This window comes from Antennarius striatus, chromosome 20 (assembly GCF_040054535.1).
Source record: "Antennarius striatus isolate MH-2024 chromosome 20, ASM4005453v1, whole genome shotgun sequence".
NCBI lineage: Eukaryota > Metazoa > Chordata > Actinopteri > Lophiiformes > Antennariidae > Antennarius > Antennarius striatus.
The window spans coordinates 5,571,240-5,595,734 of NC_090795.1; the positions used below are offsets into that span (position 1 = coordinate 5,571,240).

Sequence of the window (24,495 nt, forward strand, 5' to 3'; positions counted from 1 at the left end):
ACTTTGTGTCCCTTTGCGTCAGATGAGTATCTCCATCCTGTGTTTGCCCAGTTGCTGTTAGTTCAGCAGATCCCTGCTGCTGACTGAAGCCTTGTATGCTTTTGTGGCCATGCATGTGTGTATGCGTGTCTGCCAACTTGCATTTGTGTGTGCAGTCGGAGGACATCCTGTTGTGCAGCGACGTGGATGCTGGTGTTTGCTGTCCCTGCAGTTTACCTGTTGCTTTGTCCAATGTTTGTCATTCATTATGTAGAGTTTTTTCGCTCTTTTGCATAGGATTTTGGAGGAGGCTTTCTGGGGAATAACTCAAAAATTGTTAAGTAGTTTCAGGGAATTTTAAGTATTCCATTAATTTCTTTTTTTTAAAATGGATTTTTATTTAATGTAACACATTTTTTTATCAGGTAACTTTAAAAACTTCTTGCTAACTGTCAAGGGAATGCACCCGTGGTGGAGGACCCTGAATAGTTCATGATTTAGAATTTAGAAAGGAATCTTTTTCAAAGAGATTGAGGCTACATGTGGAAAAAAATAGAGAAATATCAATATTGGATTTTATGAACTTGCAAATATTAATACAATAATCAATAGATCCTTTTCTTCAATACTTTCCGGTGATTGTTTTGTTTTTCCAAACTGTTTCCAACCCCTGAGGTTTATGGCGCTTGTTTTTAACACACCCAAACTCTTATTCATTACAAAGGGAGGACATTTCCTTTCTTTCATGTGTAAAGAGGCTGGAAAATATTCATGTCATCCCAAAGCGAAGCCTCTTGTCTCTCTGCAAGAGATGTCTTGGAAGGGATTCCCTATGACTTTTTAATCCACATTGCATGTGTACCTATTTTTTTAAAGAGATTCAGCTTCAAATTTAAGATTAATTGTCACTTTAATTAACACTGTGACATGTCATTATGAACAAACGAATATAAACTACCCTGTGAATAATCATTGTAAAATTCCCACCATATGTTCCACACCACGTGTGATTTATGGCATATGATTTGACTGTAGTGATTGGCGCATTAGTGATGTCAAGTGGAATAATATTTACCGCTGAACGTGTTCAAATTTATGTGGATGGTAATCATTTGAAATCTGTCAGCTTGATTTAGGGACTCGAGCCATGAAAACCTCCCGTGAAAATCTAATTTCTTGGCAAACGTGTCCACACAGACACGCACACACAGATATAGACACAGTCGCACAGATTATTCACAATCCCCGGAGAGTGCTTAGACACACCACATTTACACATGTGAAAGGTCAGAAAGACATCAGTGCTGTGAGCGTGAATTTGTTCATTCTGCAGCTTGTACAGCAGAAAAGGGTTAAAAAAAAAAAGACTTCAAGTTGAAGAACCACCAAATTAACGGCAGAGGAATGTATTCTTGACCACATTAAAGCTCATATCAGTTGGCAAATACTGTAGACTCTTGAGCAGGATGTTCCCGGATGCAATGTTTCTCTTGCATTGAAGAGAAATGATGTACGGCATTTGTCCTATCTAAAATGACCTCAAGAAATTATTATTAGTTTTATTATTATTATTATTATTATCATTAGTTTTCAAAGGTTTTGTCATGCATGGTTTTATTAGTTGGAAGTTTTTAATGCTGCTCCTAGTGGCCAGTTTTTCTTTTTTAAACATGATGCATGAGGTTTATATTATGAATCTTGATGCTGACCACATGATGCTAACAGTTTTCAACAGGTTTCTGTAGTATAGATTGTGTGTCTGCTCAGGCACAGGAGTGTGTTTGTTTCACATCGCATTAAGCTCACTTGAAGATAAAGAGCGATGTTCCTTTCTTCCTCCTTTTCCTCCATTTCCGCCCGCAGCTGGCCATCGAACTAAAATCAATAAGCCATAAAGAAAATGGAGAAACCCCTTATTTACATCACTCCAAATGGAGAGGTGGTTTTGTCTCTCCTCCTCTCTTCTTTTTACACTCCAGGCAGAAGCATTCAGTTTACCTTCAATAACACACTTGACAGGTTGTCCAGAATAGACGCTGATCTCTCTAAAGGAGAGAAGGAAGCGATGCGCTTAATGTGTCGCCACTTCCCTCAGGGTAACTGGATAAAAACATTAATTTTGGAGCTAAATATTCCCAGACAGTGTGGGGGTGTGTAACATGTGAACGCTCACATGTTAATACCCATGGAGGGTAAAGAGCATGAGTGGTGCGTCAGGCCACAGGGGGGCCCCAGAGACAGGACATGAAGAGGAAAAATTTATGATGACGCTCAGTGTAAACTTCCTCCAGAATTCTTTCTCACATAAAAATTCAATATTGATTTTGTTTAATCATTGTAATTTATTCTTTTGTTGTCTGATGTAAACCTTGAGAATGTTCAAAGCATACGTGTTTCATATAAGCATCTGGTACCATAATCCTCTTACGGCTTCACGTTTAGAAGGGGTTTTATTCATGTCCTTGGACGGGAACTCACCCAAATGAGCTGACATGACTTCATTCCTGAAAGCAGCTTGCTTTTATTTAGATGCTTTCCTCCTTTTAAACCTACTTCTGTTGCTTCCTGCATCCCTAATCAATGTTTTTCTGCATGTTGTAGCTTACTAATGACTTATTCTTGATGTTTTACATCAGTGTGAATTGTTTTCTTTAACAGATGTGTTAAAGTTTATTTCCTACCTTACAGGCAGCCCTAAGTTTGATTCATTTAGTCTCATAAAATTAACGATCTTTTGCAGAAACGTGCCCGAAAAAGAAATAATCCATCAAAATTTTATTTTTAGGAATTAAACTGATTGTTTTGGGTTGCTGCAGGGACTTGAAAGGGCTGTTCTACAAACTCTCAGTATTTATTTGTTTGAGAATGCTCAAATCACCAAAGAGACAGATAGGGTTTAATGTAAAATTTACAATTTCCCTCTAAAAAAACACTGAGAATTCTTCTGTTGTGTTCTTCCATCTTCTTCTGTCAGTCTGAAGACTGAAGATGAGAAAATACATTTCAAAAAAGCAGGGAGATATGTTTTGACGTGAGTTTGAATGCAAATATATGACAAATAAATCTTCCTGAAGCATCTGCATTGTGAGATGGTACTGTTTGCTATTAAAAACTTTAATCATACTATTTTTATCAATGTATATATTTCTATTTCAGTCATCATCCAGATATGTTGTAAACAATTTCATGGTTAGAAAAGGAAACCTAGATGGTTTTGGGTGCCTCAGCAAAGACGGGCTGTCATTAGCATCTTGTGGATTTGAAATCGAGAAGTTTATCAGAATAATGTTTTTCTGTTGACGAGGCATCCACTCAGTCTCTAAAGGCTGATTTCCACAGCATAACCAAGTGAATGACTGTAAAAAAAAATGTGTTTTATGGTTTTCTAAAGTTCAGTGTGACACACAAGAGAGTTGTAAATGGAGCACCAGCTTAAAAACTTCAAGCCTTTATTGTCTAATTAGAGCCAAGTGGACCAGAGTTCAGACTCACCTTGATCCATCTTGTTTTTTTTAAGTGGCTATTGATGATGAAGCCAGATTTAGCATTCCTCCGGTCTGGGTCACCGTCTCATCTGACCAGCTGAATGAGCGGCAGCATCTCCACCACCGTTTCTGATGCCTGTGCTGTGACTTACAATCCGATATATTTTGGTGACTTTCCTCAGGGAAGAGCAGAGTCCTAAAACTAATTGGTCCCAAAACTGTCAGTGAGTGTCATTGTCTTATAGCTTTAGTTTATGCCTTTGGATCACTTTTCTTTAACCGGGGGGCCCAGGAGCAGTAAATGGCAAGAGCTAAAGAGGAGAGGGAAGCAGTAAAAACAGTTGTTGTTGACCAATTTAAAACACGCTACGTGTTCCAGTTAGAGATTCAAATCATAGTTTCATGAGTTTGTAAACTACTAAAACTCTCTGATGAATGATTGATTGTTCGCTTGATGGAGAAAATGTTATTATTCTGGGTTGATCAAGTTTTACAGTAGCCTCAGTTAAAGTTTACCTCTCTGTGATGCTTTTCTGGGTGAAATCAACTACATCTATTTTACATTAGGCAGAAATCTCAAATAAATTGTAGATTAAAAGATTATTTTATATCTTATCTTATCTCATGTGCATACTTTTGAGGTTGTGTGGCTTCAGTAACTGATGTTGAGTGAATGCTACAGTCGGTAATGACTCATGATATGGTCGGGAGGCTGCGCTGAGGTGGAATGCAGGAAAAGAAACAACCAACCCCCTGGGGGCATGGAAAACACACTCAACCTTAATCCATGGCGGGGAGGTAAGCAGCTCACTCACTGTTGCACCCCCCACTGTCTCACCAAACCCCCCCCCAACCTCGTGCTCTATGAAGAGCCCAGTATAAACTTGGCCTTTGTGTTTATGAAGAGCCAATCACAGAATTAAAGTTGCTGTATCTTTAAATGATTATGAATACTGGTTATGAGTAAAAAGAGACACTCAAATCTACAAATAATTACCACCCAAGTTTTCAGGTCCATTATTTTATTGTTAGGTCGACAAACAGCTGGCAGCTGTTTCCAGTAAAATCTCTTCTTCACACCTCTGGCCCAGCAACAAACTATTTACCAAGGAAGTTAGTAACCAGCTGTTGAATACAGCTGCTAAAGAGTTGACCAAGCTCATAGGAAATCAATTGGACTTATATTATTACATATTATATACTTATTATTGTGGAGTAAAAAGTAAATTCTAAAATCCATGTTGTGCTGTGTTCCCTGTGTGCTATTTTATGGTGCCAACAAGTTCCCCAAACATTATTTCTGCAGGTTAAATGTGAAACCTGATTTAACTGGAAAGTTAAGTATCATATAGACTAAATCAATAATAAGAAAAAGGAATCAACAGGACTTGCTTTAGGTTGGTTGAAGACGTCACCTCTCACCATGTTGGTTCTGAACTGAAGGAGCCTCTTGGATGAGATTTACCTCGACCTGAATGACTGAAAACTTACACAGACATACGTACTAAGGGACTTGGTATGCTGGTTGAATACATCCAATAGTCACATTTGTTTATAACATTTGTTTTTACTATTAGTTCTTTATCATGGCTCCTCAGATGCTGAATGTTCCGCTATGTTCTGAACTTTATTGGCTGTTTAATGTGGTCAGACAGTTTGTTTCTGAAAGTTTTATCAAAGGAACCACGTGTTGCTGATGAAATTGAGACTATTAGAGCAATAAAAATGAATAAAAAACAATGAAATTATGAGGCTGGGGCCTAAAACAACATGTTAACACATGCTATAAGACTCCTTAGTGCTTACAGAAACTGTATAGTCAGAAAATAGTCCTCTCTGGATTCATCTTTACAAGTAACCCTTTTCATGTGCATACTATGTGACTATTGATAGTCTACAAATGATTATAGCACCTTTACACTTTATAGTTTATGGTCCAGTGCATTTCCCTTGAGTTTGAGAGGTGGCAAGCAAATGGCAGATTCTGCATGGACAGCTCATATAATGAGCCCAACCCACGCTGACCTGAGCTCCGTTTGGGGAGAGGGAGTCATTTGTAATACACCCGGTTAAATAATAATCGTCAGACAGAAAAGTCAGTTAATTAGAGAAATACCACAGAGGCACTCAGACAATTCCTGCTGAGCCCTCCGTCGGTCTTAAATATGTCAGATAGCCCCTCCTCCATACAGTATGGACCATAAGCAATTAAACCAGAACTTGTGGGAATCTTTGCGTTATATTTCCATACTCTCTGCCCATCCCCTCCTACTCTTCCACAACTAACACACAACCCCCAACTGCCCTCTCCCTGCTTGAAAAGTACTAGAGTAGTGAGCTCTTTTGTATTGAATGCATTTGTTCTATTGCCAGGGCTAGCTGCAAAGACGACCAATGAGTGGCAGCTTTGTCAATCGGGTCCATTTTGTCAGAGGCAAATGCAACTCCTCAGATAACCACCTCTCATAAGTTTGTTTAAAGTTCAAATTCTTTTGCATGGTTGTATTCCACTTCTGGTCTCAAATGCAAATTGATGCCATGTCTGGGTAGTGTGCACACATTATGGGTTGTCATTTGATACCTAGATGTACTTTATGATCTATCACATTGCACAGAATCACAGGCTTAATTAGGAAACTCAAATTATATCCATCTCTAAACGCTCTGTTATTTAAAGTCTTTGAACCGAGTTCCCAACTTCTGCGTACAGTTCGGACTGGCTTGGTGCCTGGGAGGCATCCATTCCACACAGAGGGCTTTCATTTACTCCCAGTGCGCGCACACACACACACACACACACACACACACACATACACACAAACGCACCATGTAACCATTGAATGAGAGAGTTACCATTCACTCTCTGTGTTTTTTTCATGGTCAACTTTTCTCAGGTTCGACATAATCCTTCGTACTACCATGCTGTAAACACAGTGGAATTCGGAAAAACCGGTGCCACAACTATAATCTGGTACAATTCTAATATTTAATCTCGTGTGTAGCTCCATCGACTTTACTTTTTCTCTCTTTCAAAAATCCATCACACAGGCAGAGTTTCCCCAGGAGGGTTTTATCCCTTCAATTTTGAGAACTATTTACTAAGAAAGTATGTAGGTCAATCTGCTTTACTTTTTATCTAAATCCACGCAGATATGTCGCAATATGATTAATATTTCATATGTATACGATCAGCGAGCGCTGCCATTGTGTTGAGAGGGCTTAGTAGTCTAAAAGGCAATCATCTGGGAGAGGGAGGCTTATATACATGGAGCACAGGACCTATTTGAATGCTTTTTTAACCCCTAAATCCCCATATACACATCGAACATGTCGATCGATGTATCGCCGTGCATTGTAGATAAAACATGACAGTGCATGTAAAATACAAAATCAGACTCTTTTTTTTTTAACCTGGGTCTTTTTAACTGTACTGCCACAGCTCCAATGTTTAGAGGGAAATCGTCCCCATGTAAATCCAAGCCAGTGGCCCAGTCCGTGTGGATTTTTGCCCTTTTATAATGTGTTGCCTGGACAGCCGCTTGATCCTTACACTCGCTGTAATCCATTTGCTGGTGTTGAGACAGTAAACATGCAACAGTGTTTGGGCTTTAGATCACATGTTCTTTTCACATGTGGAATATTACACAAACTTCAGACCTGTCTGCAGAGCTAAGAAATAAATAGCGTGCAATGAAATTACATGTTTACCTCAGGCATGGACTGGTTCTCACTTTTATAAAATGGTCATAAAAGCTTTTCATGTAATGGCTCAATGCTCTTACATTTTTTTAAAACCCAACTAAATGATTTATACAATGCTGGTGTCGCGATGATCGCTTTGTTCTATGAAAGGAATTTTCCCGGGTCAGATAATTGTTCCAAGCACTCCATCAAAAGAGAAGAAATACTTCTACTTTGTGAGAGTTGATATTTTTTTTGGTGATGAGTAGTGGATTATTTTTTGGGACAGAGGTTAAGAGGAAGAGAAGTGTCTAAGCGCTCTGATCTACTTTTCCTCGCTGTGTCTCTCCCAGCCAATGTCTGCTGTGTTTTTTTCCCCTTGTTACAAATGATGCTTTCAGTGCTGGAGATCAGAACAGCTCCGCTGTCTGTCTCTTGTATCCACACACATGCTGTAATGCTCCCCTCCTTTGCGTTCTTTAATTCTCTGTAAATTCCACCACTGAGTGAAGGGCTTGGTGTGTTGTGCATGAATATGTGCATTCCTGCCTCTGGAAGCCAGAACATCCCATCACATGTGAGGAGTACAGGCTGTGAGACGGATATAAAAAAAAATGAAGGAAGAGGAAAGGGGGGGAAAATAGGACGACTTGCAGCCGGTGATTGCACCAGAATGTTGCTCTGAGCGGTCAGCTGATGAAGCGAAGCGCTCTACACACATATGGAACAGCTTGGGAAGCTGCACCTGAAAAGAAGGGCTCCTCCGTGAAGTCTCCACCAGCACTTTCTCCCTCTCTCTCTCTCTCTCTCTGGTGCCCCTTTTTCTGGTGCTGTTTCTACATTTTTCTCTCTCTGATCTCTGCCTGCCGGAGCACTGGAATGGTTTCCCGCTGAGCATCAGCAAGAGGAGCAAGTTAACCGAAGTGAAAGAGGAGAGTGGAGGCACGAGAGGACGTTAACCTGGGAAAGAATTATTGGGTATGAGGTAGGAGAAGTTGACAACCATATTATGAGTGTAAAAGAAAAAGCGAGCGAGCGAGAGAAAAAGAGCGAGAAGACGAAGGGGAAACAGAGGTGGAGAATGGATTAAAAAGCTGGAATGCGCTGACACTGGAGACCTAAGTTTTTGTTTGCGTTTGGCAAGGCACGTCCTGTCACTCCACGGATTCATTCACACACACACCTATTTACTAGCACACAAACACACACACACACACACCCCACCCCCACACACATGCGCAAGCACTGTTTGCTTTGGAGGATGATCCCTGGAGGCCAAGCCAGCAGAAGAGAACACCTTCTGAGGAGCTGTTAACCTCCTACCCTTCATCCTCAGCTCACCTCCCACTGGGCTTCCCAAAAGTGCCTACCCTCTGGGCCTCTCAGCCTACCTGAGCCAGTTGCAACACGCTGGAGCCGGCGAGTCACAGAGTCGTAGTCATTGAGAGACGAGGAACCCCGGACTACCCACGGGACATAGTTTCAGTCACGCTGGCTGGGATAGACTGTTCTACTGACCTGCAGGATGTCCAAGGCTTCCAGGCTGGCCAGGCCCTCCTCGTTTGGGGCCGGATCCAAGCTGCCCTCTCCCAGAAAGGAATGCCCTGGCACGGCCGGTCGAGCCAGGGTGCTGAGTGTTGGAGAAAAACTGATGAGGGCAGGTACTGATGGTATCCTGAGCAGACAGAAGTCTTTAACGCCTGCTGTTCCACAGGACAAAGAACAGAGGGAGACCCAGACTGGGACTCAGGCCTCGAGCCAGAGTCCAGGTGAGAAGGGCCAAAATATGGAGTCTCCTAAGACAAAGATCAGCCCACCTAAAGCCACCAGTCAAGGATTTGTGCACAGTAAGTAATGCAGAAAACGAATCTGAATGCAATGTGAAAGTTGTGTCCCACAGTCTTTTGGTCTTGTTTTTGGTTTGTTTTCCTTTCCCACTCATCTGACATCACTGGTTGGTCAGTTCAGTATGAAGGGGATTAGGATCTGCCTGTCGTGTGTCCTCTGAATGCTACTTCACTGTGTTGAGCACCACATGGATTAGGTCTTTTTTCCTCCTTCCTGCCTTGTGGCAATGGGTGGGAGTCGCACGTCAAGGATCTACCATTAACGGGCAAAAAATGTAGAGATTTTTAAAAAACGCATGGGAATGTTTTTAGGTAGGCAAGTCACAACACAAAAAAAAAAACATGCAGTTGGAAATGTTCCTTTATGTCTTAATCATTTCTTGATTAACATTACAGTTACTTTCTTCATTTACCAAAACAATGTCTCACAATAATTACAATTTTAGCCAAATTAAAGTTTTTGTACCGTACAAAAATGGACTTGTGCAGTCACTTACAGATAGATTGCGTTGTCATTGATGTTGTGGGCCTGACCCTGATTGAGAACAGTAAATAATCTCTGTTGCTCTCCTGATGCCTCAATCTTGTAGGGCAAAAAGGTTGAAAAAGAGTTCTTATCATTATTTTTTTATTTATTTTCCATTTATTTTCACCAGATTCCCAACCCTGCAGGACACAAGCTTTTGCGGTTTAAGTCTTGTCTCAACCTCGAAGGCGGAGAGACCAAAATTCTCCCTTTGCATATACTGTCGTTGACTTTTAAGAGTCTGATTGACACACTGGAATTTTCTCTCTCCATCTGTTGAAATGTTTCCTGTCAGTCAATGAATCACACTTGCTGGTTGTTGCTTATATTTGTACTTAATGACAGCAGTTGGGAAGTCTATGGGGGTTAGACATAGGCGATAGGGGTTGAGTGAAGTAAGAGAATGACAGAAGGAGGTCAGGAATGCAAGCAGAGCATGCTGGGAAATCAACAGGTCTTGAGCTGCGTCCCTCGCTGCAGTAAAGATAGGTTATGACTTATATGAGGACAGGTTTGTGCTGGAAACCAGATGTTCTTGTCTGTACAGCTTCCAGTCATTTTAAAAAAACAACAAATAAATAGCTTTTAAGCAGAACTCATTCACGTTTTAAGGTTTAAGGTCAGGTTCGTTTGTTCCAAGAAGAAGGCTGAGGTATCACGGAATTTCATCCTAAAAAAGGAATGTGAAATTTGACTTTTTATATCTAACTTTTTTAGTTTATTTGTATGTCTTCTTTTGTCTTCTTTCATCTTGTCGCCCTTCAATGTTCTTTTGCTCACTTCGTTATGTTTCCTCCTCGTCTTTTCTCGTCGGTAACACCCTCTCCTTTGATTATCTTCCTCCTCTTCATTCCTTCTTTGTCGTACGTTGACAGCTCTCGAATCAGTTATTGAGAAACTTCATGTCTGCCCACATATCATATGCATTATGTCACCAAAAACCATCAAAAAGAAGGGATGAACTGTGTCTATTTTCTGCATTTTGCTTTTGCCCTGCTGCTCATTTCTAAGTGTGAGTTTGGAGATGAGTAATTTTGAAGTTTCACATTCAAACGGCAATGCTCAGTCCAGTCTCTTTAACATTAGTTGCACACAGCTCTTTATATCTAACGCTTTATTTTTACGTACCATGCAAGGCTTTCACTTTGAGACACTGCTGTTGGCTACATGGAACCATGTGCTACATGTGTATTTGGATCTTAAATAGCTCCCTCCTTGGGGGCAGTTCATCATATTCTCTATCCACGGGTACACAAACAGGCTGGGTAACATTGCAGGGGCTCAGACTGGGCCAGGTCTCCCAACTCCTCAGCTAATGCTAGTTACAGGGCATGACGGCAGCTAAAGCATAGGCCCACAGGGTCACACAGAGCTGATGTACACTGCACTGGCAGACGATAAGTGTGTGTGACAGGTGACATTTTCACTGTGTGAAAGCTTCAGAGCTGACTGCTGCTTGCCAGAGGGCCCAATTTCAGTCTTAAAGTAGCAGTTCCCACCAAAAGTGAAATCCGTTTGACATTTCCTGTTCAGAGAGGCTATAATACAAGACACTTTTGATACTGTGTGACATTGCATCAAACCACCTTTCAGCAACATTTGGCTTACAGAAACAATCAGTTTTTGTTCACTCTAAATTCTTTTTTTTTTAAAAAGGCTTGCAGCACTTGGCACAATCAAACTGTCTATTGCATTGATATGAAGAAGTAAAATTTTTGTATGTCATAAAACTAAATTTTGGTGGCACTGTGACGCAGTGGACAGCACTGTTGCCTCACAGCATGAAGGTTTTTGGTTTGATTCCTTTCTGTGGGTTCTCTCCCTCCTACCTCCAAAAACATGCAGCTCAGGTGAACTGGTCACTATAAAATTGTCCTTAAGTGTGAGTGTGAGTGGTTCTTTGTCTTTTGTGTGGCCCTGCAATGAGCTGGCGTCTCCTTTGGGGTGTACCTCACCCTTAACCCTTAGCTGGCTGGATCTGGTGGGCCACAAAATGAAAAAGAAGAGGCTGATGAGATGATGAACTTAGTGAATGAGAAAAGACATAACAGAGACTTGTGAAGTGTGACTAACAGTATAGGCTGAATACAGTCTTTTACCTAAATTAGATCATTAAATTTTATAGTTACATCTGAAACTGACAGCAGATATAAAAAATAAAGTTTACAGATTTCACATTTCACATATAAACCATCCGTTGTGAGGCTGGGAGTGACTGTGATTTGCTTGATGTTGCAGTGATTTGCACCATTCCTTCTGACATCTCAAGTCCTTAATGTACATCCATATGTATACACTATAATTCACTGTAATACCCAACTGAGAAGGTTGTCAACTAGTTTTCAAAACAGGCTTTGGGGATTTGTTGTCATTGGACAACAAGAGAATTAGTGAGGTCGTGCCCTTGTGTTGGCCAATAAGGCCAAGCTCACAAAATTCCTTCCAAAGGTGTTGGACGTGGTGAAATTCAAGACTGCATGTAGCAGAAGTTCTTTCACGCTGAATTTAGAAGACTTTTTTTTTTATGGGCCTTTGTATACAGTAACAAAACTTTCTGTAGTACGTCTTGGTTTTGAATCCCTCACTTGGGAGTTTATTGACTATTTGCAAGATGTAGAATGTATTACCAAAGCAATGTCATCTAACTAAAGTTAGCTAAAAAGTTGATGACAGGATTCGGACAGCTTTAAGACTTAACCCCTCTCTTGCTGTCCCATCAATCTTTGCTATCTTCAAACCTCACAATCTTCCCCTTCTACATCAACTTGAAAGTTTATCACTTCTTCTGATGCCATGTCCCATCATGCAAGGATTTGCTTTCAAGATGTTCTTGAGATAAAGCCAGTGTTCGTACTTTTGGGTGACCTCACCCTCTTGTGATTGAGAAGGTGAGTCAATAAATGAAACAGAGAATGTCATTGTAGTGTTTGTGTGTGTGTGTGTGTGCGTGTGTGTGTGTGTGTGTATGCGTGCATGTGAGGGGGGTATTCATCTTCATCGTCTGCATTTTCTGTTCTCGTTCAGACATTTGTGCTCTGTTGTTTCTTGCCTCTTAAATGTTTTGCAAGATCTATCACCACATCAGTATGTGAAGAGTTGCTTCAGCCTGTTGTCGAGTGTTATTTCAACATTTTACTGTTGGAGGTACAATAATGTATGAGTGTAGCTAACAGCAAAAGGGTTAGCAGCATCAGCATGTGAATAATTGGCCGGAGAAGAGTTAGTTTTACTTCATTTCTGCTAAAGTAGTCGATGTTGACAGTATGAATGAAACAAATAATTTACTTTCTTTGCAGAAGACGCCTTACCACCTTAAACAAATAGAAAAAAAGTCTCTTTATGCTGGGAATAACTTAATAAAGAATTGGGAGGTGGTGATCTCCCATATCTTTGACATTGAATCAATGAGGAGGGATTACATTAATGGCATCCTCCTGTGACTCTTTAAACAACTGGTTGTCTCTCCGGGTGATTTTTTTCTTTGACAACTATCAGGCAAAAGTTGTTAAGATAACAAAATTCTCTGCCCCCACACATATGAGTCCAATAAAACGGGTTTATAGCTCTGACTCTTTGGAAATCAATTTTGATTACCCTTTTATGTACATATCTGTTACAGAATTGACCTTTTTAAAGCTTCTGAGATGCTATTCGCTTTCTTGAAAGGGCTTTTTTCCTTTGCCAAAAGGTAATTTGAGAGAGACCTCTTCTACAGTGTCCAGACTTGGCCTTTTATGTGATTGAGCTGATATTTTTTGTCCTTAAATGTAGAATTAATTTTAATAACCCCCCCCAACTTCATCCAGCTACCACAAACATTCATTGAATGGGTTCCTTTGATTTTGTAACCCATGCCTTGATACCAGTTGTCAAAGAAAAGTACCAGATTAGCTAATTTGTACTTGAAGGAAGAGGAGCAGTGGAACAGGAGAAACTAGAAAGGCACTCTAGTGCATATCTCTGCCAGGGCCAAACTGTCACAGACCTGCCAGCTTTCAGATAAAGTTTCAAGTAGCACAATAGTGTAACCATAACACTGAGTTCACATGTTTTCACACCCAGCTCTGCTTAACATGCCTTCACACAATCCAGTGTCAGTTCAGATGAAGTTGAGATCCGGCTTCAAACGGGCGTCTCTTGCTGCGCCGGGCTGGATTCTAATGTGAAGTAAAAAGTTTTTGATAAAGTGAAGTGTGTTCATTTTCTTAAATAAATGGATTTGTGTTTATAATCTGATGTTCAGGCTTGGATTTAAATCATACAGGCTTGATTCAAAATGTACTTTATCTCCTGACTTGTCAGGATGTCATAATTTATAACTAGAAGTTTATCTAACATCAAAATCTAAATGCAATCACGTGAAACATATGTTTGGCACACAAGTACAGAATAATTATGCAATTCAATGAAAAGTCACATTTACCCACCTCTGACACATGATCAACACTGTTATGACTGCTTAAATGGATGAACAGATAAACCTTAAGAATGAAATACCTTACAATGATATGATTGTTCAGTACTTTTCCAGTGTTGTCAGGGTTGCATTGACTTATCTCTCAATCACAGTTTCATCTTACCACCTCGGGCCAGTTACCTTTGTAAATGAAGGTAACATCTAAAATAACCTCCTGTGGAATCAGTCAGACAAGGTGAGAAGGGATGCGTTGTTGATGGCAGGTCTGCACTCCAAACATTTATATCATCAAAACGACTTTCTTCAGACGTATGGCAGTGTTCAAGAGTGGGGGGGGGGAATGGGGAAAAAATGCAGTCAGTACCTACAACAGTCAAAAAACACCAACTTATCTTGTAAGGCAAATAAAAGTGAGAACATGTCCTTGAAAACACTCTGTATCTGGAAGCAATCTAAAATTTGATGGGTTCTTCTTTTCTGCACGTGAAGCCCTCCCCCAACAGGCCTCGTGAAAATGATTCTGCAAATTGACAAACAGATAAACAAAATTAACTGATCGCTTAACCCCATTAGGTGGAGGCAATTAAATTGAAAAGTAAAGCTTTTGAAATACCAGCATCTAAGAAAAGCTGGACAATTCTCATCTATTCATCAGTTTCATCTGAGTCAGTTTGGAGAGTTTTAAAAGTTACTAAAGAACTTTAACTCTTCCACAATGTGTGAAGCAACATCTGCTCAGTATTTTCTCAGCTGCAGGAGACAAGTCACCAATGTCTCTGGCTGACAATTCACTTCCCATTAGAATGAGAGAAGTCCGATGAGTCATTAAGAGCATGGGAGTCGGTGAATTAATGGTGAATTCACTGACCCAGGTGTGTGTTCAGAAGATGTTTCGATGTGATTCATCCCTCAGACTGAAACAGACAACAATCGGACGACTGAGCAAGAAGAAATAGCTTCAGTAACGTGACCACTCACGAGTTTGTATAGTAAACCATCTTGTTTGAGCTGGTGTGTTTTTCTTTCGGGGTGTTACGCAGGACAATATTTGCTTCTTCGTGGCCGTGGAATAAAGAGATACGGTTGAACGTGATCAACATTTTCTCCATCTCAGAATTAGGAAAGATCAAAACCTTAGTCTCTTCGGTGCAAATTGTTTTGTCCTTGTCGAGATATAAACATTTTTAGGTCTAGATATGTGACATTAATTGTCTTGTTTTAAAAATTATTTTACTATTTAACTTTTTATCTCAGCCCACTTTCTTGACAAGTAACTCTGTAAGCCGATGCAAGGACCTGCTCAGGGCGTCCCCTCAAAGAGCCAATGAAGAAATCAGTGAGTGTTCACCTTTAACACTTCTAGTATGAATCTGTGTCCATCTCCCCGTTTGCTTTTTGGATTGCACGAATGTGCACAAACAAACTTCTAAATATTCAGACACTTTCCTCTCCGGTGTTCAGAGGATCCTAATTGAATCCCCTGCTGTGTTTGTTTTTTTCGTGGCATCATGGATTTTCATTTAATACGTTTCATTGATATTTCATTAATGTTTAGTTTATCTGCCAGTACCCATCTGTCATCATCACTGAATATTATGTTGAGGTTGTTAAGACAATGCGTCCGACAGGGATGCCACAGGGATGCCTCTTCTATGTAATTCTACATCATAACCAAAAAAACACAAAATAAAATAACCTCTCCGTATGAACATTACTGAGACGATCAAATGAGCAATGCACAAGTCCTAATTCTCCATTTTAACCCTGCAATTTTATTTTACCATGTATGATAACAATAAAAGCTTCTTAATATTAATCTTAAATCCCAATTTTTATAACCAGTGATCTAGAACAGGGGTGTAAAACTCATTTTCACTGAGGGCCACATCTGCTTATTGGCTGTCCTCAAAAAGCCAGATGTAATTAATGAATGTAACTACATGTAACTCAATGTAATGTAAAATAAATACAACTAATCCTTAAAGTTAATTACAGTAACTCTGAATTTATTACTTATTCAAGTAACAAACATTAAAGTTACACAGAAAAAATATGTTTGCTTGTTATTCTGTTCTAACATAAATCCTTTTAATTTGTCAGGTTATGAAACCCACAGAACTCCATCAATCAAGGATCAAATTATCCTAGTGAATAAAGAAAAATAACATCAAACATACTGTAAGTTAGGACATTAACTTTTCTCAAATCGAGTTAAAATGGGTTTAATTACTGCATTGTGGGAAATGGAGTTTCTGGTCAAAGCGCTATTGACATTTTTATTTTTAGACACTTTGACCTTTGATGCTCTCACAGGCAACATAAAATGATGTGGCGGGTCACATTTGGCCCCCGGGCCTTGACTTTGACACATGTGATCTAGAGATTTGAAAATAATGCCCCACCTAAATCAAACTATCCATTTAATTTACAAAATTAAATGGATAGTTTGACATTTTGGCAAATATGATATTTCCCTTTCAAATGAGGGGATCGGTATTGCTCTCATCTCAACATGCTGACTCCATTGCTGGGCTCAGTCTAGACATCAGAGCAATAGAGCTCTTTTAATCATGTGTGATACTTCATGATGAGATATTTTGAGGTTTGTTTTTTTTTATTCCCAGCATCAACATTTTAAGATTCACATTCCTGGAATTACCACAGCGTTACTGCTTTCCATTAGCCATTATTCTTTTATTTGTTTTTCTTGAGGTTCTAAACACGTGTAGGAACCTTTCAAATCATTTGGGAACAGATTGTCTTTCTTTGTGTTGTCATTTCCTTTTGTCATGACCTCAAGCCACAACATACATTAAAACATGTATGAAAAGGAGGCTGTGTTCAAAACTATGTTTAAATGTCTTCGTTGAAATCATATCTTAGGTAACAAACATTTAGTTACCACAAGGTAACAGTTCTTCTTGTGCTTTCCCCTCTTCCTTCGTTTCCTTACCTTTCCTCCTTTGAAATGCCCATTTTTGTTTTAATTATGAACACTTCTCAAACTCCAGTAATTCTTATTGTAACATTGGATGTTTTTGAGTTCTCTGACAGGGCATAAAGCTTTTATGGGCGATCTTGAAAATGTGGCTGTGGTTTATGGTCAGGAAAAGGAACAACACTCTTGGCTTTACTTTGATTTTCTGTGCCACCTACTGGGACAGCAGATTTTAGTGCCCCAGAAATGCCCTTGCCTGTCCCACTTACCCACATGGAAAGCACCAACAGTCTGTGAATGCTCAGTGATTGTTGTGAAAGTCACTCAGCTCAGCAAACAATAAAAATGAAAATTTATTCCAGCGCTGCCTGTTGATGAATCTTTATCTGTGATGCAGTTTTAGGACTCGGGGGGCTTTATTCTTTCTGTCAGAGACAGATCTCTAAGCCAGCGACTAGTGTTTGAATTCACTTTCTTTAGCCGGAAATTCAATTCAACACAGAAAATAAAAAACAGAAAGGAAGTTCCAAGAAACCCAGGTTGGAAGTTTGTGGTTCCAGCAGGAGCAACACTTTACCCTTGTGTTTTGGCCCCGTCACCTGCTCGTAAACATTATTGATGATGTACGTGTGATAGGAGTGCTGAGCAGGTTGAGACAGCATTAAATCTCACTGATGTGTCGTCCTCTTTTCTCCTTCTCCCTCTACCTTTTTCTTTGCTGGTAGATGGAAAGACAGGCTGACAAATAAAGGAGAGAAATTGCGGAAGGAACTCATGTCATTTTCTCTTTTAATTCACTTATATTTCCCCGTCTGTGACATTTTATCGTCATGGTTACTTTGTTGTGTTCTTTGTGCGTCTTGTAATCACAAACTCTCTTCTGTCAGGTGTACGCATTTAATGGACACGTGTGTTTACCTACAGTTGTGTTTACATGTGTGGTTGCTATGGAGGTTTTTGTTGACCCGTCTGATTGTATCTGTTCCCCCAGCAGCAGCGAAGATGCTCACAGGAATCTGCCTTTTAATATGTTTGCTTCAATACAATTGTAACAAATAAAGGCTTAAGTAGCCCTGAGTGAGAATTTCTTTCAACAAAGGGTCCCTTCAGATTAGTAGGTTGCCAGCATTTTCTTAAATATGAAAGTGATAAGTCAGGGATTCAACTCCGTGGGAGAAGTGTGTCAACTCCATCAGCGTTTGCTCACAAAAACAAATCCAGACTGCTTCTATTTGCAAACTTTTCTTGTTTTTGTGCAGATTTCACAGATCATTTCTGAAAAGAATGCCAGGAGTCAAGAGAGAGTTTTTTTTTTTTTTTTTTTTTTTTTTGGAGGGGTTGGGGGTTTTCTTATTTTCTGTCTTCAGTAGTGACTGCAACGAAACAACTCATATCTAACAAGTCAAAAAGAATTCTGGCCAGTTTAATGTATGAATTGTACAGTAAGAGGATTGAATTTCATCAAAGGAAGAAAAGGCATCTTCATATAACACATTTCAAACTAAGGGGAAAATCTGATGAGATAAAATTGGATTCACAAAATAGGACAAAATGAAACAAATAGCCGAATCCAAATGAAGGGATTCAGGTTGTGTGTATGTCACATCCTTGTGCTTCAAAGTTAGAGCGCTGATGTCAGATGATGATGTAATGTCCTACCAGTTGATAACCAATAAAATATAGTTGGTTCAGTTTCCAAAGTATGCCTACTTTGCTATCCAGGCTTACAGAAACCACTGTGATCATCGTTTCCTCAGGTCTCAGCCAGACGTCGCTGTTGAAATGACTGTCAGAGTGAGAGGACCTGTGTGCGCTGAATTATAAACTCTCAGGTCTGTCAATGTAAGACAATAATGAAGGTGACAAATTCAATGCATAGATAACTGTTTTTCTCATTTTTGTAAAATGCTTTCTGCGACATTGCCGTTTTTCCTCTCTCTTATTAAAAAACTAATTCTGTTTTTCCATCCTTGTTTCTAAAATCGTTCTTTCTCTGACCTTTCGAGGTTGTCTGTGTTCAAGACTATCATGTCTGTGTAACACACGTGATGATGTGTATGCGTTTGCGTGTGCTGCACCCTATTATGTGTTTCAAGCAACTGGAGAAAAAAGAGATTTCCTGGCCACAGATGGAATCCAACGCTTTCAGTAGTGATGTTTCTTTTTTCCTGCTACCACACATACAGTAGTTACATATCAACACGTTTTGTATGGAGAATTCAACGGCTCCTGGCATGTAGCGCCCCCAGCTGTACAGTTAATAGGAGTTCAAGTTGAACTTGAGTCATTATGCTCACACTAGAGGTTCACTTCTCATGCAGATTAATGCCTCTCGTGTGCTTTTGCCATTTTGACTTGATGTTTATTCATTTCCCAGTTTGCGTAGCTTTTTTTCACAGCAATTAAGCTGTGACTAACAACCAGACTTTTTTTTTCTGCCTAAGTTTACTTCCCACGTTTTGTCAGTTTTATTTTGACGTTTATTCATTTTATCCCAGCTAGTGCAGCTTGTTCAATTAGGCTGTGTCTAAAATCTTCACTTTGTGGCGGAATTATTTTCCTTCTTCCCATTACAGGCTCATATTAGCAGTGGTGGAAGAAGTATTTGGAGGTAACTGTGCCATGCTGCAAAAACAGTCAAACACAAATCAAGTTTCTGGCTTTAAAATAGATGTTTGAGTAGAAGCATGCAAGTAATGTGAACAGATTCTTCCTAAAACATCAGATTTAAAAAGTTCCTTTCAATCTCTTGTTTTTAAAAAAAATTTAAATCAGTGTTAGAGTAGAAATTTAAAGTAGTGTTAGAATAAGCTTTCAGTAAATGTACTTTCCATCACTGGAGCTGGTTTGACAGCCGCCCTGTGCCTCTGAGCATCTTTAGAACATTCTGACCATATTAAGCAGTGGATGAACTGAATCTGGGATCAAATGCTCTCCTCCCCCACCCTTTTTTAAATCTGGGGATTTTTCAAAAAAGGAGAAATAATACGGTTTGGCTGTGTGATGAAGTCATTGGTAAGACATTCATGCTTTCCAGCTTGGCAGCTGAAGTTATTGTGAAACTGACGCAGCTCTTTAGCCGGAGCTGTAGTGAAGCGGGGGGTCGGAGGATGGAGGGTGTCACACAGATTGTTCAGATTGTGACAGATTTTTTGCTCTTCTAGCCAAATTGTACACTGTGATCATAAGTTATGTAAAGGAAGTTGACTTGAACTGATGTCAACCACTGCAGGTTTGATAATGGTGGCACACAGGAGAATTTTGGGACACTGGATTTATTTATTTAAATTCATTACTTGAAATTTGTGCTGTCCTGTGTGCTTCAGTTCACAAGTATTTAATCAAAAGAGATGAACATGTCAGGTTTGGAAGCTGGATAGGAGTAAATGTAATTAACCATTCAAGTAAGTGATGACAAAGAAAGATGTAATACTTCTGATGCTGCTCCTGCAAAAAGTGAAAACACATTTCAGATTGTTTTGACTGTGCATAAGTCAAATGTTCCCATCCATTTTTTGAGGATTCTGTTTCTGGAATGTTGTTTTGTTGAGTTACACTCAGCCCAGTCGTGATCCATCCCTGCCAAGTATTTCAAATTGCCCTCCAGGGAAACATAGATGTGTTCTGATAGGCATCAGAAACTCTTATCTAACAACCCCTGTTATCTAATGTATGAGTTTTTTTCATTATTTTATTTTTTTGACCAGACAGACTGAAGGAAAAGAAAATGCATGACAACAACAAAAAAGAAGACATTCTGATATTGTACAACAGTCAGTGAAACGAGGACAGAAATCTAAAGCGATCATTTTAGAATCAGGGCAATATCTATGTGCACAGAATGAAAGTCTTATATATTCCCATTTGGAAATTCTTCATCTGCGGCCAACGTGGTCAGGTTCATGAATATAACAACACATGTTCAGGTGTGTTCTAACGGTAGAGGTAATGTAGCTAGGTTTTTTGTCAATGTCCTGCGGGCTTGTTTCAGAGAACAGATGCTGGAGAGGTCAGAGTGCAGCTTTCTGTATGTTTGACCATCCTGAAACTTTCAGCAACCAATACTGGCCACAATTTTTGTTGTTTCAGCACAAAGGGTGTGACAGATGATTCCTGCACACATAGTAAACCCTCTACTAACAAATCTCTATTTATTTATTTATTTTTAGTAAAATAAGTGCCTCAGCAGGTTTCCAATAAATGTTTATTGGCAATTTCCAATATACTGGTACTTGTATGAGATATATACTGCTACATATATTTTAACTGGCCTGTTCTAATATCAATCAAATGCTCCCTATGTAAAAGATGTGTCTATACTGGATCTCTTTTAGGGTTTTATAAGCTGTCCGCCTTTCTGTCTCTAATTTTCTCTCCTGATGCAAACTAAAAAGTTAGAAAATGCTCACATCCAGAAAACATGTATTACACCACTGATTGCTGAAAACGTTTTACACGACAATCACAGTATTTACGTTTCTGATGACATGTTTTTGTCATGCTGTAATTACAGTGTGCTTAGCCTTCAGTTTCATGTCATTCATATCAATACATGCACTTTACATGCAATTTACAAAAACATCTCATTGATTCAACCAAATGTTTCCAGAAATAATAACTGGAATTATTAAAAGGTGTATTTTTAGTCCAAAAACATTCTAATAATTCTGTCACAGGAATGGAAGTGACATTGATGGGTGGTATCACTACACTGAAAGCGTTACGCAGATGGAAGATTATGCAATTTCTACAATTATATGCAAGCATATGCATATATAATGTAATAAAGTCTGAGCTGTGCTTTATTTCTAGCCTCTCCTCATTTGCTCTCTTTATGCTCTTGGAGACAGAATTATAATTTTGACTTGTACCAAGATGTGTGCCCTCAATATTTCATGCTTGTTGTTGATCCCTTTAAATTCTATGACAGGCACAGGAGTGTGTTCTATCAATGGGAAGCAGAAGCGGTGTGTTAAGTTGATACTGAAGCACACAGTCACATGTGACAGCTTACACTTGATGTGTTGTGCAACCAGCAGTCATCAATTATTCATTGTAGAAACATTTTCCAGGACCAATAAAGGGGGCTTTTATTGATAAGCAAACAACTCTTATCTTTAGAGACAATTTATCTTCATATTTTGTGAAGATCCGTCTTGCATTGTAAGTATATTGAAAAGCAGATGCAGTGCTGCATCTCACCATTAAAACCCTCGCAAATGGAAAAAAAACCCATATTTGCTCATTTTTCTTTTGATATTAAACACCCGATCTGATAAATAATTTAGTTGCATTATTCTAAATGCATTATATTGAGAACAATAATTCTTCTACTGCACCAGATGGCACTGAAGTGCAGTTACGGGCCAGACACAATTAAGCTAAAGGCTTTGTATTACTGTTAACCTGATTAGGAATCACATTTCTATGACAACAAAAAAATGTGTGTTTGCAGTTTTTTGTTTGCTGGGCTGCACTTGTAATAATTCAAAAGTGTTGCATAATACAGAGCAGACAGGCAGAGAGAGACTGATGTGGAACCAGGTGGAGGGAGAGAAAAGAAACCAGCAGGTGGCTCTGCATTATTCTGTCATTTGAACAATACAGACTTGACAGGAGCAATTTATATGTACATCATGCACTGTAAAAAACAATATTTGTGTAACTCCAAACTTCTCCTGCTTTTCTCATTCTAAACTCTGCATTATCCCTGAAATGAAATTTAACACAAATAAACCTAAATAAACACAAAATAGAAGTTTAAAATCATTATTTTATGAAGACAAAATTGTTATCCAATGCATGAATCACCAGAGTTTTTGCCCAATAGAAACTAAATCCATTGCATTAATAAGTGGCTGCAGCTGGACAGGATACATCCAGGCCTGACACCAACTATGTTGATAGCATTATGTCCAAATGGATAAAACTTGCAACACAGGTGGCCGACCTTCCAGAATTCCCTCAAAACTCTCAAAAAATCTCATTCATTTAATTGCAAAAGATCTAAAGAGTACATACAATGAACCTCTCGCTCTCATTGAAGATCTGTGTTCATTTGTCAACTCCTCAAAGACACTGAACTAAAGTTGCATTCATGGGAGAGTAGTGAAGAGGAAACCAATGCTAACCCAGAGGACATTAATGCCGTAACTCTAAATAAAATCCTGAAAGGTTTTATGCCATATGGAACAAGACAGTGATCCCTAGCGTAAGACCAAGTTCACCTCTGCGTTGTCCAGAAGGCGCTGGTGATTTAGGGATTGGGTCAACACCTTCAGGTTTCCTTTTGTGTGCGACAGTTAAAGCTAGAGGACGCCAGCAGAGGGTCTAGTACTCTTCACCGCACCATTAAATTGTTAACAGAAGAACAAAAAGAAGGAATTTTTCAGTGCACAGAGGGACCGTCTAAGCTGCTAACAGAATCCAGACTCAGCTGAGGTAAGGTTCTAAAGGCTTTGGTGTCTTGAAGAGAAAAAAAAGATGCTTGCTCGAAAACATTCCATATGCTCCGTGGCATCACCGCCTCTACAATCCAACTGGTCTATTAAATACCTCCAGATCCAAAAGTTGCAGTAGAATCCAACCTCTCAAGCCCTGTGGTAAAAGATCATGTCATACTCTGTTGGGTATTACATTAGATGAAGAGCAGTATTTTCTGGTACTGTCACCCTCTCAGAATGAAGTCAAAGAGAAATAACCTGGTCATCATCAGCATCATCATTATTAAATAAAAAACTCCACAAGGGAAGACAGAGCTGGCATTAGCCATGCCTCGACAATTCAGCAAAGCAGTCGTGCACTGCTCATAGAGACTTTGTGCACTAGTGTTTGTGCATGCTCTAGCCAACGTATCACAAAGCGCCCATAGCAATAAAGAATGAGTGGCAATAATTCTAAACTCTTTTACTTTACGTCTGAGAAAATATACACGCAGCCCATTTACCCTAACGCAGGAGGAAAGACTTGTTTTATTGTAAGAAGATACTGTAATGGGCTTATACTGCTGCAGGATTAAAGAGATGTCAGTGTGAAGATTTAGAGTCAGACATTTAATTCTTTTAGTAACTTTCAGCTTAAATTCACGGTCATCCTGCTGGTAGCAATGAAGCGTCAAACGCACTTTCTTCATTTACTTAAGTGCAGTATATTTCTTTGGAGACATTTCTGCCCAGTTTGAGATTCAGACCTGTGATCATCAGATCCCAAGCCAACTCCTCAAACATTCAGGCGGCCTCGCTCTGGCTCGGAGCCCGGCCCTCGAGCTGGCGTTCATCCTCTGCTTTGTTAAACTCTGATGCGTTTACTCACTAAGCCACGGCAGCCATGTTCTACTTTGCTTTATGTTTTGTTAAGATTTTCAAATGCTGGCCAGGATGATACGTTCACATGCTCTCCTAGAATGTTATCTATCCAACCACATCTTTCACGGTTGCTGCCGCTTGCATCCAGACACGTGAGCGTGCCCACCCAGATACAGCGAGAGCAACAGTCAGACAGGCAGTGAGTCAGGAACGCAGTCATGTGACCCTCCCCTGACCCTCTGTGCGATATTCTCTGGATGTGTTATGTCTCATTGTTCTTTTCTGTCACTCTCGCAGCCGGGCGCAGGGCGATCAGAC

The 24,495-nt window shown here is 39.6% G+C and overlaps 1 protein-coding gene across 11 annotated transcripts in view; it reads left to right on the forward strand.

Annotated features, from left to right (window-relative positions):
- si:ch211-285f17.1 (sickle tail protein homolog) overlaps window positions 1-24,495 on the forward strand; it is a 98,934-nt gene that overhangs the window by 11,237 nt on the left and 63,202 nt on the right. For 3 of the 11 annotated variants that reach the window (XM_068343604.1, XM_068343612.1, XM_068343606.1), the window contains exon 1: window positions 7,855-8,992. The exons of 1 other annotated variant lie outside the window; for it this stretch is intronic. In XM_068343604.1, coding sequence (XP_068199705.1) covers window positions 8,671-8,992 — 322 coding nt within the window. In that variant the 5' untranslated portion in view covers window positions 7,855-8,670. Of the gene's footprint in view, window positions 1-7,854; window positions 8,993-24,495 lie in introns of those variants that run through there. 7 more of the 11 variants (XM_068343610.1, XM_068343597.1, XM_068343598.1 and 4 more) reach the window with 4 other exon arrangements.